Raw genomic sequence first — 18,204 nt, forward strand, 5'->3', positions numbered from 1 at the left:
TCATTGAATGATTACAGAACTTGCTCTTCCTTCCCTTTTTTCCACTATCGATTGAGGGCGCATATCCTGTCACGAATCTTGACATGTAATGACTGCCTTTTTTATACGTCATTGGATCCTTTATTTCTGCTATATGATGGTCCCTTTTATATCCTTTCTTACCGTAGGCAAGCTAGATGTAATTCCTGATTTATACATTGAATGGGCGGGCGCTATTTGGGGCGACATCTACCTCTGTGATTGTATATCCTTACTGTGAATGATTTACGCCAGTATTTTCATAGAGATGAATCACTGTTGAACATCCTTCATGTGGTTCGCCCACTCAGCTACCCTGTCTGACTTTAGGACGATCCGTCAAAATTATAAAATGAAACCCTCGTTATCCTTTTCCTTGGGCTCCTTGCAAATCCTTCGTTGTGTTCTTGTTTATATCTGCTGCAATGCAAGGTACCTCGGGATGATTGTATATTGTCATAGCGGCCGGCCCGCAGTGGTTGTAGGCTGACGCTGTGTACTATGTTTACGGAAAATAAAGGTTTTCAAAAAAAAAAAAAAAAAAAAAGAATGTACCTTGTACAACTCCACCCAAAGGAAGAGGGGGAACCAGAGGTGGAGCGAAAGGAGGTCCCTTGCTCTGTAGATCATAGGAACACACTTAATGTGGCACAAGATCGAGCACACTTGCAATAAAGTAAAACACCCCATCGAAAGACCTGGTCAAATACAAACAGTAAGCAAACGCTTAAAAATAGGATGTTTTGTTATTCAAAGGTCTATTAAAACACAAGCGGAACACTGATCCCTAATTTGTCACTATCTCTAAAAGTGGCAGCCAGGAAGATCTATTTCACTCAGTGGGCTGAGAAGAATGTTGTTGCTCTATCCATCTCTGTAATGCATGTGGACAGACAGAAGGGCAACACCTAGCCATACAGTGAGAACTCCCACTGAAGGTAAACACCTTGCCATGTAACTCAAAAAGAAGATGACCACACACTGCCTCAGGGATATTAAAAAGCAAGACAGAACTGATGTACGTTTTCGATCCCCCACAGACCTTCTCTTCCTGCGGCACAGACCATTCACAGACAAGATATTACAATAACAAAATCAGGAAGAAACAGGTCTTAGAGAGGCTTCAGGAACGACATTCCACTGTAGGGCAGCTTCGGACAGAGGAATCACTTGTGAGTTGTATCTCTGGTCAAAGAAAACTCAGTGGGTTAATGCGCTCGCTGCAGAATTCCTCTGTTTAATGCTAGAATTGTGGAGCTGCAGCTGATACACCCATGCCTTGCTCTTTGTTATTCTCAGCACTGTCCCATAAGCAGCGTAAGTCAGCACTTAAAACATGCGTGTATGAGAAGGCAACAAAGGCAGAGGCTGTTTGTCATTCTCTTGTTTGTCTTCACCCCCTGCACTATGGTGCTCATGTAAAGCACTCTGATAATATGTAAATGGTCTTTTCAAAGACCTGTGAAGTACTCGGGTGCAGCTCTGTCTGTGCCCGGGAGGTTTTCTAAGCAGGGGCTGGGGGGAGGGTTTAGACTGCAGCCCTTTGAGCTCCATCGGCGTTGTGGGTCTGCCTGCCAGCATCTTGACCTTCCGACACAGCCTCCTTACTGCTCACTGACTAACTCCGTTAATTTTATTATTGATAATAATAACGCAAAGGCAGGTCAATTAATGCACCACTGAACGATGCCCTGCCACCTTTCCTGTGAAACAGTTCCCTCGCAGTATTTATCTGCTGAGTCTTGGAGCACCAGCAGTCGTCTTCTCCTCTTGATATTCAATGCGGGCAGAGATGTTTGGGGACAAATAATCCTGACATCAATTAAAATACGATTTGTATTGTAACACATGTGTGCCTGTGATTTTTTTTTTTTTTAGAGGGAGTGACTCTGTTATTGTTCGAGGTGAGTGCCGGATTGAGCTCCCTGGAAGCTGGTTACCTCCCACACTGCCCTCCCACCCCCATCCATGTATTTCATCTTTGCTCTTGGTAGGTAAGCTGGAAAGCAATCAAATCATTATGCGCCCACCCTAATTAGAGAGTTTAGCAACTTTAACACTGAATACATTACCCGCAGAGCACTCCACTGTGGAACACCAGAAAACCTAGTGCAAATAAAACTGACACTTACAGGGGTTGCTCAGTACGCAGTTGCCAACCAATTGGGTGCCCCTAATTTAATGGAGGGGACTCATTGTTTCCCGCTGTTTGCTTCCATAAAGCAAGTTCCAGGATAGTCCGTATCCCTTTATGAGCTGTGAAAGCTCCTTTTGTTGGTGGCGCCCCTCGGGCTGTTCTCAGACCGAGGCGCGACAGGAGACACTCTGCTGCCTTTGTCCAGCGAATGCAGGGTGTGGGCTTCTCTCTGCTGTCCCGCGACCCCGCTGGCTTAAATCCGCAGCAGTGGGAGGACGTTCCTCAAGGATAGTTCTTTTTTGTGCTCCTTTGGCTCCCTCAAGTGGCCAATCGGAGCAACGAATATGTAAAAAAAAATCAGTGACACTCGAAATATGTAAAAAATCAGTGACACTCGGTTTAAACCAGGTCATCTTATTTTCAATCGGTAGGGTACTATCGTTTACATTCGGTTTAAACCGAATTCCGGACAGCATACTTATAGGTTTTAAGTGCAGTGACCTCAGATATAGGGAAACCTCTATCTGTTGTAAGTGATGCTAGCACCAGTGTACACAGACTGCAATGGCAGGCCTGTTGTCACAATTTAAGTGGGCTGTCATGGGTGACATATTTCATGCTGCAGCCCATAGGAGACCCTTGGTGTATCTTTGCCCTGTTTACCTCAGCATCGTATACTAGGGATTTCTAAGGGTACGCCAGTAGACAATCTGAGATGTACCTGAGTACTCCTTCATAACCAATTTAGGGGAGAAAGCACTCATACTGGGTTCCTGATTAGCAGAATCCCAGTCGGAACAGTCAGAAACAGCATAGCACTAGGTAAACAGTGGGGGTAACCATAAAAGCAGATCCGGTTTTCCTACAGTTGGTGAGCACTGAATCCGGTGTGAGAGTGTGTTGAATTGATGCTGTTTGTCAAGATGCATGAAATGTGCGTTTGTAGTTTGGCTGTATGTGCATGGTGGTGTAAGTGTTATCTTTCAGATTCTGAACATCATTGTATCCCTCACCCACTTCCAGGATGTTTCCATTTGTGCTGCTTAATTTGCTCTTTTTCTATTACTGTTGGGAAATCCCAAAAAGGCTTTCCATATTCAAGCCCGACCTTTGAGTCATATGGCCTGTACTGCATACAAGTGAGCATGGCTGTTGTTGTACGGATAGTGTGCTTGTGGGATGTTATTTTACAAATGGTCTTGCTGGCTGAAGGTGCTTTGTTTCTTTCCTTCCAGGGACTCGCAAGAATCCTTCATCCCCATTCCCGATTGCAAATTCTCAAGGAATGCTTGTGGAGATGGAGGAGTTTCGGAGGTCTTTTGTGCGCTTGTGCAAAGAAGGCAGCATTGAGCCACAAGAGACTGTCCTAAAGCAGCTGAATGAGCTGCGGGAAGATTCCAGTGGTCGTTGCTGCTTGGACCTTACTGCCCAGAACTTGTCTGTAGACTCTTGCGATGTGCTGGGAAAGCTGCTAAGCAATGATGTTCACTTCACAGAAATCTTACTCAGTGACTGCATGCTGAGCGAAGAGGGTGAGTTTGATGTGGTGAGAGGATGGCTAGTGTATTTGGAAAGTAGGCAAATAGCATATGTGATGCGGAGCATTGAGAAGTGGTGGCTCTCTGAGGAATGTACTTTTCTTGATCAGCCACTTATGAGGTGCATGTGTGTGAATTATGGGCAACTCTAGCAAAAGAAACTCGGAGGAACCAAAACAGCAGGAACGCTTATTTACTTGCAGAAATGCTGCGGTGCTAAGGAAAGGACATTCCTCTCGCAAGGACTGAGAGGACAAAACGAGTTCACCTCACTAGTCAGAGCAGAAAGATTCAAGTTCACCTCACTCAAAGACTGAGATGTTTCTTTAAAATAATGACTTTTTTCCACAGGAATCAGAGAGAGAAGGCATTCAATTTATTCACAGAGGTCTTGGTGAGCTAGACAGTTCATAGGGAGCAGTGGTGTGGAGGAAAGTCCCACTTCGCAGTCTAGATAATAAAACTGTCCATTCTGATTCCCCCTAGGTACCAATAATTTTTTGTCTACATTCTAAACCCAGAGGGTCCGAACTCTTTGCACTAACTACTATTGAAGAGTATTCTTTTGTTTTTTATTTTAGGTGTGAAGCTCCTGGTGCATGGCCTGTGTTCCAACTCTGTAGTGAAACGTTTAGACCTAAAGGTAAGTGTGAGGCATCATATTGAAGCATGCATGTGGAATTAGCTGCTGAAGAGACAGGGCTGAACTGGAGATGGCCTTTTGAATTAGTAATACAGCCTGCTCAACCCATTATTCTCTCTCAATCTGATTTCAAACACTTAATGTTTTCCACCTTAGCCAAGCTTGTCTTTTTCTTTGTGTCACCCAGTCCAGTTCCTCATTCACATCATAGGCAACAAAATAAAGCTGCTTCCTTGAGCTTAAAGAATACCTAAGCCATGCTTTTTCATAGGGTGATCTCAACCTCCTTTTCAGTGTGTGCTTTTCACACTCCCATGGGGTGGTAAGATGCTTGTTTCCAGAGCTAGGAACTCCAGAAGTGAAGAAAAGATAAGTTTCCTTTTCCTTATATAGATGAGAAAAGCAAGCTTCCTTTTTAGGTCGAAGCCTCCATTGCAGGGCATGGCCCTGCTCGAGGCAAAGACTTATTGTGAACAGGAGAATTTCAGTCCTGCATGAAACCACGCCCCCTTTTTCCATTGGCAGGCCTCTCGAAACGGAGGCCTGCCATTGGAAAAAGCTCCTGTTTAGCAGATTTGTCTGCTCTGGATCCCACCTCTCGAGGACTCCATGACCTGCCTTACGGTAGCACGACAATATTTTCAGAAATATTGCCTTGGCAACCATGAGGCAGGTCAGGGAGTCCTGGAGGGGCGGGATTCAGTGTTATGTTTCCGCCCTTTTTTTTTTTGGTTTCGTTTGTGCCGTCATTCCTGTGAGTTCCTGGGCGGTGGAGGAGGTAGGGGAGAGGCGGTGCTGGTTATGTTTGTTGCAGTTTTTTAATGCAGATGATCCTTTCACGGCCGTGCAGCTTTACTGCTGCGCGGCCACTGCTTGTGTAACATTTGGGTTCTGTGAAATGGATGGGTGCTCAGGACTGAGGAAATCTTTGGGCAGATACAAGCACGCTGTAGGAATCGAGCATACTTTCTCGTGTTGGTGGTTCAGTGGATTATATGAGGCCTGGTGGTCGGAGCTGGAGTGAGGCATGGAGGTGTGCAAGAGTTCGATGCAGGTCCCTTGTTTTTAAACTCAGAATTATTCAGTTTCATTATTTGTATAGACTGCCAGTAATTTCCCTGACTTACCCAGAGCCAAAATTTCCTGTAAATCAGGCCGGGCGCTTAGAGGACGTAGCGAAGCCGGGCGGGCGGGGCCGGGCTGTGCTGGGTCCAGGGAGCGCTGGGTCCCAGTCAGTCAGCGATCACAGGAAGTGCAGAGTCCCTGTTGGATGGGGGACAGGCTGTGCTGGGTCCCTGTCGAACAGGCTGTCCAGGTGCAGGCTGCGCTCGGTCGGAGCAGTGCAGAGAACAAGCTGAGCCCCTGCCTGCCTGGTGCTCTATCCCTGTGTCTCCAGGTCTGTCCTGCGTGAGCTCTGACTCTGCTTGGCGTCTGCGCCCCCGGGAGGGGCCCTGCCCTCTCCTGTGCGGTATGCCCTGCATTTCATGCTCGCGATTGTCATGCCTTCGCGGCTCGTGGATATATTTCGGGGACCCTGACCGTGGCCCTGACCTGCTTCTTATGCTTTTTGAGTGGATTGCTGCCATGGTGAAGGATCCTTGCCAGCTTAGCAGTGGTGATTCTCCGCCGTGCCCAGGTCATCGCGCCAATGTGCCAGGGCACGGGGGCTTCCACTAGGTCCAAGATACGTTTCTGGCTCAAGTTCTCATCTGCCCCTGCCTCCGCCCCCGTGAGCCCCCGCCCCGTGTGCCCCAGTGTGCACCCGCCCCCGTGTGCCCCCGTGTGCCCCTGACCCCATATGACTCTGCGTGCCCCTGACCCCTTGTGTACCCGTCCCCCCCCCCCCCCACTTCCTGCCACTGGGTACAAAGCCGGTGTCTGTTCAAGAAGTGAATGGAGCGGTGATCTCCGTGCCCATCCGCCTCAGGGCCTCTCTGGTAGGGAGAAGAGGTGACGGTGCCACCCGTCAGTGAATGTCACTCGTTGGGGCCCCCTCCTCAGCTCTGAGCCCCCTGTCGCTGCTCCCGTGGCTAGAACACAGTATAGAATACAATGTCTGCACGCTGGTGAAGCGCCGACCGTGTGTAAACATTATTGCATTGCCGTTTGTGTAGCGCTTCCCTGCCCTCTGCTTGGCCCAAAGCGCTGTCTTCGTTGCGCAATTATTAGCTGTCTCCCATGAATTATGTATCGAGCGCTTCAGTACCCTGACTAAGTCATGCAGCGCTGCGATTGGCATCGGTTGTATGGTGAGTCCTGTGTGCAGGCAGGCGTGTTCTTGTGTGTGTGTGTGTGTGTGTATTTACAAATGTCTGTGTGCAGGTGTGAATGTATGTGAGAGACTGTGTACAGGTGTGTGCTCGTATTTATAAGTGTGTGTGTGAAGTTATGGATACAGTGTATTTGGTTCAACCTTTAAATAATATAATAATAATATTAAAATATTTTTTTATTATATGGATTTTCTTGTTTTAGTTTTGGGGCACCTCGCTGTTTCTTTGCAGTGTCTGGTAGTTTATGATACAATCGCCATAAAGCTCGATACAGGAATGCAGAGCAATTGGTCTGCCACTGGCTGTCTGTAAACAGTAACAGTAAGAGACTTATTCAGCTGACCCGTGAACTACCTGGGCTGCAATGCAGTCTTCAACATTCTGTGTCTGAGTATCTTTACAGGCTACTTGCACAGACAGTATAGGGTAGTATACTAAACCGTGAGTGCTATTGATTGAGTATGTACCCTTTGACTCTCTGACTTTTTAACAGTACACGTCTATCGTCCTCTGTGGACCGCCTTTCGCACAGAACACTTAACACACGCATGTACATTTCCTCCTTTAAATGTGAACCGATACCACAGTGGGCCGTAATTTTATTTTCTGCCATTCCCTGTGATTCTTTAATGCGACATGTGAAAAAGACACGTTTTTTGCCAGGCAGCAGGTAGGTAGTTTATGACACAAAACTTGACGGCAGACTGGGAAAGTGAATTACGGTCTCATTTCGAAAAAAATCGACGTCTTGTTTTGGATGACATTACCCGCAAGACAGCAAAACAGAGCAATGTCTCCTAAAAATCAAAGTGAATAAAAACTAATATGAACGTCGCTCCCCATTCCTAACGGTGTATATGTTGGAAAACATGCAACTCTCACCAACAGATTCTTTAAAGTTAGGGGAAATGAAGTATTCACCACAAGGCATCGATTGGCAATCATGGTATGTTCTGCAACAGAAAACACACTTGGCAAAACATCATATGAATCCATGGCTATAAGGAGTAGCAGTAGTTAATAGCGTCTTATCCCACGTGCATAGACTGTATTTCCTATAACACATTTGCCAAACTATCACATACTAACATTATAATAAACCTTGTATATATTTATTGCTTTTAAAACAAAACAGATAAAAAAAATGCCATTTACAATACTAACAACTTTAAACTTTGCTACTGCGAGACCTATTGCATTGCAAATGCTTGTTATTTCATATAGGAGGTAAATGTAATAGTCCTAGGCTTCACCTCTCCCCATGAAGCACATTTATCACCATCTAATGCAGGCCTGTTTTTTTCCCTATCATTAGCATGAACTTCACTTATCACATTCCAGTACTTAAAGAAAGAACCTAAAGCAGACCAGGGCAGTCTCAAGCTGGAGTCATGTGGCTGCAGCTTTCAATGCTATTCTATTCTAGAACCTGAATGTGGGGAGCGCAGCATTCACACTCCACACCCTGATGCACTGCGTTTTATTTTGAGGATACAAGATCCACCATATTTTTGTCCGTTTGTCCTTGTACATGTTTAAACAAGTTTAAGCCTAAAAAGATTGTCAAGTTACTTTTATTATTTCTGTTTGTTCCACATATTCACCAGATTGCGTTTTTTTGGGAACTTAACGTATCGACATGTGCCCATCCAAGCCTCCTTGTAAATACGATCCGTACGCAAAAAGTAGTTCTCAGCAGCATTCCTTTATTAATGACCCAATGCATTTCGAGCACTTATATGCTCTTCGTCAGGGGTAGCTGAAATTTAACATAACGACATTTGCATTAATCCTAAAGAAACCACACTTATATCTAAATTCAATTTTGTATACATTTCATAATTAAAACATGTCCATTAGATAATCTAATTACGAATATACGTACTCTTAAAATAACCACGCATTGTGTTTCAGAGGTAGCTAATGAAAACCTGAAGATTAAAAAGGCCAAGATATTTTACCATCAAGCTTTCTGATTTTTACTCGTGCATATTTCCTCCTTTCTATGCATATCAGTTCAGTGCGTTCCAGCTTATCTATCCTTCGCGCCCATCTGTGGCTTATACTGTTCAAATGCATGAATTTCAAACTGTTTTATGTATTACCAAAGCTTTCTAATTCCGCCAGCGTGCTATGCGTACCTGCTTTCCTATTCTCCCAATTACAGGTCCGGGTTCTTCACGAACTCTAGATAGTTTCATCACTCTCAGCTCGATTTGTAAACTAATTCGGCCCCTCCCCCTCACGTGCATGCACTCAAAACTGATGATTACACCAAAATGTGCCTTACATACTCCAATACCCATAGTGCATCTTTAGCCCTCAGTAAACTGTGTGTGTACAAAACGTAAATCAATCGTTTTTTATGTGCTTTCAATAATAAATGCTTTAGGAATTAATGTCTTTATCAGTTCCAAATGCCTCCTTTGACGCTGACGAGAACTCGCTGTTCTTATAATATGTGGTCTGTTTCAAACGTAAATTTCTTTCTTTGTCTTTTCATCTCGGGTGCATCACCAACATGTGGCAGTTTAGTATTAATCATGAAAGGGGTGGTGTGCACACCATGCTTTCCAGAATAATCAATTACAGTCCATGTTTCTTACTTGACCACTTGCTTGCAACTTGGGTTTCGCATTGCCATCGCGCAATTCAAATCCTGAATGTGGGGAGCGCAACATTCACACTATTCTAGAAGGCATTTTGTGTACAGCAATCTAACACCCTGAAGATTGTCTTGTGGTTCTGTTTCAAAGCATGATGATAACCACACAAGAATGAGAGAATGCATGAAAAAAGATAAGTTCCATTGATCAAAGAGCTTAGTTTTAATTGTAGGCCTCAATTTTAGAAGACTGTGCTCCAGTTGATGTTGTGGAAAAGAGTACCTTTGTAGTCTAAACTACATTCTGAAAGGTCTGCCACCCCAATTGTCTTTATTGAATCTAAAATTGGCAAATGGATAGTACTTTCTTGCTGTGGAAAAAAAAGGCTGACCAATACATAGAAAATGATTTACAAAACGAGGTCTAGGATTTCATACTGCACTTATTTATGTTTCGGGAAATTAGTTAACAACAGGTGGGGCAAAGATCAAAGGAAACAAGACCCCATAGTTTCCTAAAAATGTGAAAGATTTCCACATCAAACTTTTGCAATGAAGATTTGATCAGCACACATAAAAGGAAAATAAACTGTCCCAACAAGTAAGATCGTTGCAAATTTCTTTTATTCTATACATTTTTCTATTCTTCGCTGGTAGCCAACGCGTTTCGTCCTGTTTAAGGACTTTTTCAGGGCTACAAGACAAACAACATGATTTTTTTCAAACCTATTCTATACAGTAATGTATATATAACATAAAAAACAGTTCATACAAAAGCCATGCCTGTTCTATATACATATTTACATTTTTATTCGACGAACAGTAAGGTCACAGAGGGGCCATGATCCCCAAGAAAAAACTAAAGCTTAATTAAGTGAACAACTAATCACACTTATATTGCCATTACATATTCTTCAAAGTCCAAATAATTATGTTTCTTATGGGAAAACTCACTTTAAAGGTCCTAATATACATTATTCATGTATCCATTCAAATAAGCTGAGGAAGACTAAGTATACAGATCAAACGATAAAGTTTATTAAATTAATCAGATTTAACAACATCATCGGGATAACAGCGGGCTATAGTATATGTCGATGACTGTGTAGTCCATTCGTATGTGCCATAGTGCGCAGAGCCTATGCAGCATCATTCTATAATCCACATACATGTATGTAAGACATTTCATCCAATTGACCCAGTCACTGATGCAACAATATTGGGCCAAACTCTACACAATGTTTTTTGGCATTCGGCTATAATCAATGACAATGACTGTACAGGCTAGTCTCTTATACACCAGTGCACAGTACCTGTGCACCAGCATTCCACAATTGACATGCCGTTATTTATGTAACAATGTGAGCCCCACATTGAGCCAAACAATGTACACAGATGTTTAGCATTCAGTGGTTACCTCATCAAATGTTCTATTGTACGAATGATCCCTCCTCTCAGATCGAGCAGACCTTACAAAAGTCCTATTCAAGAAATATACAGAGAAACATCTGTGTGCATTGTTTGGCTCAATATTGGGCTCACATTATTACATAAATGACCGAGTGAATTTGCTAAAAAGCTCTATATGTATGCATGTCAATTGTGGAATGCTGGTGCACAGGTACTGTGCACTGGTGTATAAGAGACTAGACTGTACAGTCATTGTCATTGATTATAGCCGAATGCCAAAAATCATTGTGTAGAGTTTGGCCCAATTGTCGCATCATTGACTGGGTCAATTGGATGAAATGTCTTACATACATGTATGTGGATTATGGAATGATGATGCATAGGCTCTGCTCACTATGGCACATAAGATTGGACTACACAGTCATTGACATACACTATAGCCAGCTGTTCTCCTGATGATGTTGTTAAATCTGATTAATTTCATAAACTTTTCTCATTTGATCTGTATACTTAGGTTTTCTCTCCCTCATCTTATTTGAAAGGATACATGAAGCATGTATATTATGACTTTTAAAGTTAGTTTTCCCATAAAAAACATAATTATTTGGACTTTGAAGAATATGGAATGGCAAAATAAGTGTGATTAGTTGTTCACTTAATTAACGAATAGTTTTTTCATGGGGATCATGGCCCCCTGTGACCTTACTGTTCGTCGAATAATAATGTAAATATGATATAGAACAGGAATGGCTTTTGTATGAATGTTTTTTTATGTTGTATATATTCCTGTATAAAATATGTTTAAAAAAAATTCATGTTGTCTGTATTGTAGCCCTGGAGAAGTCCTTAAACAGGACAAAACCCTGCCACACTTATGGCGGCCAAAAGCGGTACAAAAGGGGGTGGTGATGGACGGAGCATCTGAACCAATCAAACACTCACACCCAGTCAAAAGATCTGGGTTTGATCCATCACCGTTCTTTAGCCCACTCTGCCACCCCAGTTCAGACAAGGCTATATGCAAATCAGTCTGACCCTGTGCCTCATGGGAACAGTCCAGCCAGAACTGCCAAGCCATGCCTTCCCTGGACCGGAAACAAGCTTCCGAGGACCGGTTTCTGGCATTCCAGCCGTCTTCAGCCCGGCTTGCTTGAATCCAGTGGCAAAGTGAGCAAGTGATTCACGTCTGAGCATACCCTGCCACACTTATGGCGGCCAAAAGCGGTACAAAAGGGGGTGGTGATGGACGGAGCATCTGAACCAATCAAACACTCACACCCAGTCAAAAGATCTGGGTTTGATCCATCACCGTTCTTTAGCCCACTCTGCCACCCCAGTTCAGACATGGCTATATGCAAATCAGTCTGACCCTGTGTCTCATGGGAACAGACTAGCCCGAACTGCCAAGCCATGCCTTTCCTGGACCGGAAACAAGCTTCCGAGGACCGGTTTCTGGCATTCCAGCCGTCTTCAGCTCGGCTTGCTTGAATCCAGTGGCAAAGTGAGCAAGGGACTCGCGTCTGAGTATACCCTGCCACACTTATGGCGGCCAAAAGCGGTACAAAAGGGGGTGGTGATGGACGGAGCATCTGAACCAATCAAACACTCACACCCAGTCAAAAGATCTGGGTTTGATCCATCACCGTTCTTTAGGCCACTCTGCCACCCCAGTTCAGACATGGCTATATGCAAATCAGTCTAACCCTGTGCCTCATGGGAACAGTCCAGCCCGAACTGGATTCAAGCAAGCCGGGCTGAAGACGGCTGGAATGACAGAAACCGGTGACTGATTTGCGTATAGCCATGTCTCAACTGGTGTGGCAGAGTGGGCTAAAGAACGGTGATGGATTAAACCCAGATCTTTTGACTGGGTGTGAGTGTTTGATTGATTCAGATGCTCCGTCCATCACCACCCCCTTTTGTACTGCAATAGTCCATACTGGCATGGGTAAAAGTTTTCCCAACCAGAAATTTGTGTGAGAAACATAGAAGTGGAAGAACTTTTGTGATTAATTTTAATTTAAAGAAACTTGTTTTTACCACTGCAGTAATTTGGGGTTTAAAGAGTGTACATTTAAAAGGAGCCCCAGACTTTTGGCTACTTTAGCAGTAGTAGGACAAAACCCCACAGAAGGTTCCCATAGATTACTGTCCCAAACATTAGGAGAGCTCTGAGCAACACCTCTGTCTTAGAATCATTTAATTTAAGGGGATCATTTACCGTCCTATTGCCACCACGTACTTTATGAGTCGCTGAGCAGTATTTCTATCACCACTCCTCAAGTCCAGCTGAATCTAAGTATCCTCTTTTTGGACAGCCTGTAGGTTTAAGATTATCCTTTTCTGAGGGAAGCACCTCTAGAATGTGTTTGGTTCTGTCCATCCTCAGTTTGATCTCCAGTTCATCAAGAGAAAGAGCAATTTTTCAACCATCATTCAGGCAGTCTCATTTTTGATGTCCTTCACTTTGACGTGCTCAGATCCTTGGATGGCTCTAGGGCATTTTTTGTGGTCATAGAGTTTGTGCTGGGTTGTATTGTTTTGAAACACTCCTTGACTGAGCTTTTCCCCTTAAGTAATCTTCGATGAAAAGAATAGTTTCTTCATTTATAGATCATGTGGTTACGTTTGAGCATCTGGTACTTCTTTATTCATAGCATGTTCAAACCTTGGGATCTTTGTACCTATTTGTTTTTATGGAATGTATTATGGCACTTCGGTCTCATCCTCCTACGGATTCTTCACCTCAAGAATATTCCCACAGGTATCTTAGTGGTGAAAAGCTTTTCTCCAGAAATACCTCTATTGCACTGGTTGTTGGCGTCGTACGGTAGTAACTGCAACTCTGCCATCCAGACATATTGTCACCAAAGTATTGCCTTGGGCTCCTTGTACCTATTTGTATTTATGGAGTGTATTTTAGCATTTCAGTCTCATTGATACATCCTCCTTTAGATTTGTCACCTTAAGAATATTCCAACAGGTGTCTGCGTGGTCCTGAAAAGCTCTTTAGCACTGGCTGGTGGCATCACACAGCCTTAACCGCAACTCTTCCCACCTGGGACGACAACAATAAGGACATATCTCCTTTAAAAGTTTAAAGATCCAAACAATACTAAAAGTGCAACAAGCACTCTTTCGATCTTCATGACATCCACATGCAGTGTCCTATATGGAAACTTTTCCTTCCTGAAGAGGACGCAAACTCAAACGGTCTTGTCCTTTCATCGATTCAGCACAGGAGCCTTGCACTTTCAACTGTCCCTGGATACATGAATGAACAGTTTCCATATAGGATGATCACATGACCTTACTATTCTCTAAATATCTACTACTACAGATTATTAGATTGACTTGCAAAGCACTGATGAAGTCCACACCAGTTGGACAAATCGCGTTGGCTGTTTGGCTGTCATTTCATTGCATTCGAAGAATAAAGAAACTGTTTATATAAAATCAACAATGGATGGAAATAATCCTTCTTCGTGCTGGTGGTGCATCCACATTTATGTGAATTTGGACATTAGTCTTGGACACTGCTCCTTGGAAACAGCGGGAGCGGTGGATATGCACATCGTTTGAGCAAAACGGCTCATCATTTTTTACTCTTTTGGGTGATTGTTGTGTGGGGTGGTGCGTCACAATTATACAGTGGTATAATTGTCTTGGCTTGCTGTTTCAAGTATGATAGAGCTGTTTGCAGTCTGACTTGCCTTGAAGGCATTCCTCCCTTCATTTTCTACAGCAAAGTGTTACTGGCAGCACCCACTGTTTCGGGCACTCTCAGCATGAACGTGGAAGCTGTCCGCCTCCTCTTGCTTGACAACTGCAAGTAGGAAGAACACCCCCAAATGACAGAGGTGAATTCTCTGGATTGGGGTGCCTATCTGTGGACCTGTTCCCTCATGGTTCTGAAAAGGAACTGTCCTCTAGTTTATGCCTTAGACTTCACTCTAGGGGATTCCCAGGGGGAAACCTTCAGATTCAGCTTGTCTTGGGGCCTCCTGTATCATTTCCAATGAGTCTGATGTAGGCCCTGTGGAACGTGCAGGAAAATAAAGTACAGCTGATCGGATTGGCTCTTACAGGTTGGTCAGATCTCCAATCCCTGAATGTTGCTGCTGCATGTGTGCAGAGTGAGAAGCACTAGCTAGCTTGCTCGTTACTCCCCCATTAAATTACAGACATCATCTTGGCTACCAGAAAACCCACTGCAAAATATATCTATGCGGGTCGCTGGAACAAATCTGTGCAGTGGTGTGGGTCAGAGGGCTAGATTCCTTTGTTACGCCTTTTTGGTATCTTACATTTCATAATGTCTCTAGCACAACAAGGGATGGCAGTGGATAAAAAAGGTTAATTGACTTCCCTGTCCTCTTTCATGTGTCTCCCTGATCAGCTATGGCTGTGTAGGTCACCTTTAGTGGCATGTTTTCTGAAAGGTTTGCTTTACCTGTTTCCTCCAGTCGTACTCCATTCCTAGTTCTTCAGTGGAATATGAATCTTCTGTTGACTTTTTATGATTTACAGGTGTCCAGTTTAGTGTCTTACTTTGAAGACCGTATTCTTAGTTGCAATAGTGTTGGACAGCTTTAGGCCCTCTCAAATTATCCACCATTCGAAGTTTGTTTTGTCCAAGTTGGTCTTGCATACCTGCCAAGCCTTCTTGCCTATGGTTTTGACCTTACATATGGCCAGTCTATTACTCCTCCAAATTTCTTTCCTTCTCATCAACCTACCAAGTTGAAGCAGAGACTGCATGGATAAGATTCAAGATGCTCTAGTGGCTGACATCTGCTGGGTGGCCAAATTGTCGTCCCTGCATATTTTTACTAAACATTATTATCTCTCACCCCAAGCACGCAGTGATGGATTCTTTGCTAGGGCAGTGCTACATTACTTCCTTGGTTAATCAGCACTACTCACTCCCATGTCCGGAGGATATTGCTGTGAGGCTCATTCATCAGGTGAGGAATCTACAGCAACCTGTACCAATTAAAAGTATAAATTAACTCTGGTAACAATATTTCTTATGGATGCTTCTAACCACCAATTCACACCTTGTGAATACCCCAAGCACCGGTCTGGATCTTGAGATTCTTCATTGCTTTGCTCCCACTCACTGGTAGGTGACATTGGATATAAGTGCCACCTCTGCTGCTGTTCCTTTCTCTGTTCCTTTCTTTCCACACCTTCAGACACAAACCCGAAGCTTACTTCCTAACATTTTTCTTGTTCTTGTCTTTAACAAGTTTTCTAACAAAATATTTTTCTCTACAGTTTACAAAGGAAAATGTTCCCAACGAAAAGTACAGGGTTTAAGCCTTGTAAAGACTGCCACACACAGATGTCTGTGACCGACCCCAACCAGGTATGTCTTTGGTGCCATGGGTTCTTTGACATACACAATACCAATGAACCCCCGAGGCGATCTGGGACTGTGAAGCAAAGCGGTGTATCACCAAACACTGTTAGAAGTCACGTACTAGCCGAACCAAGTCGAGAACACAGACCCGTTCCCATTCTTGAAGTTATCTTGAAAGAACCTCATCGCATTTCAAATTTTCATATAAGTCCAAATCTAAAAAGAAGCACAACAAGTCGATGGAGAGTGCAAAAGACTTGCAGTGGTGGCTGCCTGACTGCAATTGGTCTGACAACAGACCCTCTCCCTAGCCCACCCACAGCTGGCAGTGGTGACGCTATTGGGTTGGAGAGGTCATCTGGGAGAGGTGGTGATCCGAAGACTCTGTCCCCTGGCAGAGACTTACCTCTACATCAGTCTGTTTGAGATGCGGAACATTCACTGTCCATTGAAGGCCTTCCTACCGTTGATCAAAGGGAGGCTGGTCCAGGTCCTCACAGACAACACAGCAGTGAGAAGTGAGGTCCTGTGCCAAGACGCACTGCACCTCTGGAGCTGGCAAAATCAGCAGGGCATTTCTCTAGTTGTGAACCATCTGGAAGGATCTTTAAATGCCAGGGCAGACTAGCTCAGCCAGCAATGCCTAGCAGATCATGATGCAGGGAAGTCTTCCAACAATAAAGTTAACCTTGGATCGATATCTCTCGCACACCACCAAGAACATGCAGTGTGAACACTTTTGTGCATTGGAATTTCCAAGAAGGTCTGTCTTGGAGGCTCATTCCATTTAGAGGAGTGTAGCATGGGATTTCTGTACTCCTTTCTGACGCTGGCCTGAGTTCTGAAGAAGATGATAAACAACCGGTTCCAAGTCATCCTAGTGGCTCCGAGTTGGGGCACGAGAGTGTGGTGCCTGGGACTTCTGGGCATGAGCATTGTCCACCGAAGCGGATGCCGCTATGGGAAGATCTTCTGTTGCAGCAGTAGGGCAGGGTCCTGACCCGAGCCTGCCCTCTACAACTTCATGCGTGGAGATCAATTGGCAACAGTTGACTGCCTTCAACCTACCGAAGTAGTGGATGTCTTTCTAGCAGCCGAGCGTTTATCTACAAAAACTATTTAACCCCTTAAAGCGCTGCCGTCGGCCAACGGTCGTCGCGAGCACTACCTTGCCAGTGCTGCGCACGACCGTTGGCCGACGGGCCAGCGCTCGTTATTCGAACGTTCAGCACTGGGTGCTGAACGTTCGACGCAGATATGAGGTTAAGCCAGACGTTGTGAAAAGTTTGTGGCCTGATGTAATCCCTGCCATGCAGACTTAATTTACTGCAAACCTCTCAAATGTTCTGCTTTTTGGGCTGTCTTTAACCCAGCAGGGATCTGCTGTGGACACAGTGGCAAATGTTAAGGTAAACGCAAAAAGGCAATGTACCAACAAATAACCTGTAACTGTGTCCACAGCAGATCCCTGCTGGGTTAAAGACAGCCCAAAAAGCAGAACATTTGAGAAGTTTGCAGTAAATTAAGTCTGCATGGCAGGGATTACATCAGGCCACAAACTTTTCACAACGTCTTGCTTAACCTCATATCTGCGTCAGACGTTCAGCACCCAGTGCTGAACGTTCGAATAACGAGCGGTGGCCCGTCGGCCAATGGTCGTGCGCAGCACTGGCAAGGTAGTGCTCGCGACGACCGTTGGCCGACGGGCCAGCGCTCGTTATTCGAACGTTCAGCACTGGGTGCTGAACGTTCAACGCAGATATGAGGTTAAGCCAGACGTTGTGAAAAGTTTGTGGCCTGATGTAATCCCTGCCATGCAGACTTAATTTACTGCAAACTTCTCAAATGTTCTGCTTTTTGGGCTGTCTTTAACCCAGCAGGGATCTGCTGTGGACACAGTTACAGGTTATTTGTTGGTACATTGCCTTTTTGCGTTTACCTTAACATTTGCCATTGTTTAAATCGCCTGTTGAGATGCATTTTCTTAAAGGTCTGGTGCATGCGTTTCCACCCATTTTCTTAAAGGTCTGGTGAATATTTTATCACCCAAGTCTTTTCTTATGCCGTAGTGGAATCTTTATATGGTTCTCACTTTTCTTACGTATTCCACATTTGAGCCCATGCACAGCTGTCCTTTGCAACTTTTCACTCTCAAAACAGTCTTTCCTATAGCAATTACTTCAGCTTGTTGCATTAGTGAGCTACAAGCTTTGTC

General features: G+C 44.2%; 1 protein-coding gene across 2 annotated transcripts in view; it reads left to right on the forward strand.

Moving 5' to 3' along the window:
- Positions 1-18,204, forward strand: part of LRRC45 (leucine rich repeat containing 45) — a 493,704-nt gene that overhangs the window by 45,959 nt on the left and 429,541 nt on the right. For both annotated transcript variants that reach the window (XM_086931189.1, XM_086931190.1), the window contains exons 2-3: positions 3,391-3,687; positions 4,275-4,336. In XM_086931189.1, coding sequence (XP_086787315.1) covers positions 3,441-3,687; positions 4,275-4,336 — 309 coding nt within the window. In that variant the 5' untranslated portion in view covers positions 3,391-3,440. The remainder of the gene's footprint in view (positions 1-3,390; positions 3,688-4,274; positions 4,337-18,204) is intronic.

Source organism: Lissotriton vulgaris, chromosome 7, assembly GCF_964263255.1.
Source record: "Lissotriton vulgaris chromosome 7, aLisVul1.2, whole genome shotgun sequence".
NCBI lineage: Eukaryota > Metazoa > Chordata > Amphibia > Caudata > Salamandridae > Lissotriton > Lissotriton vulgaris.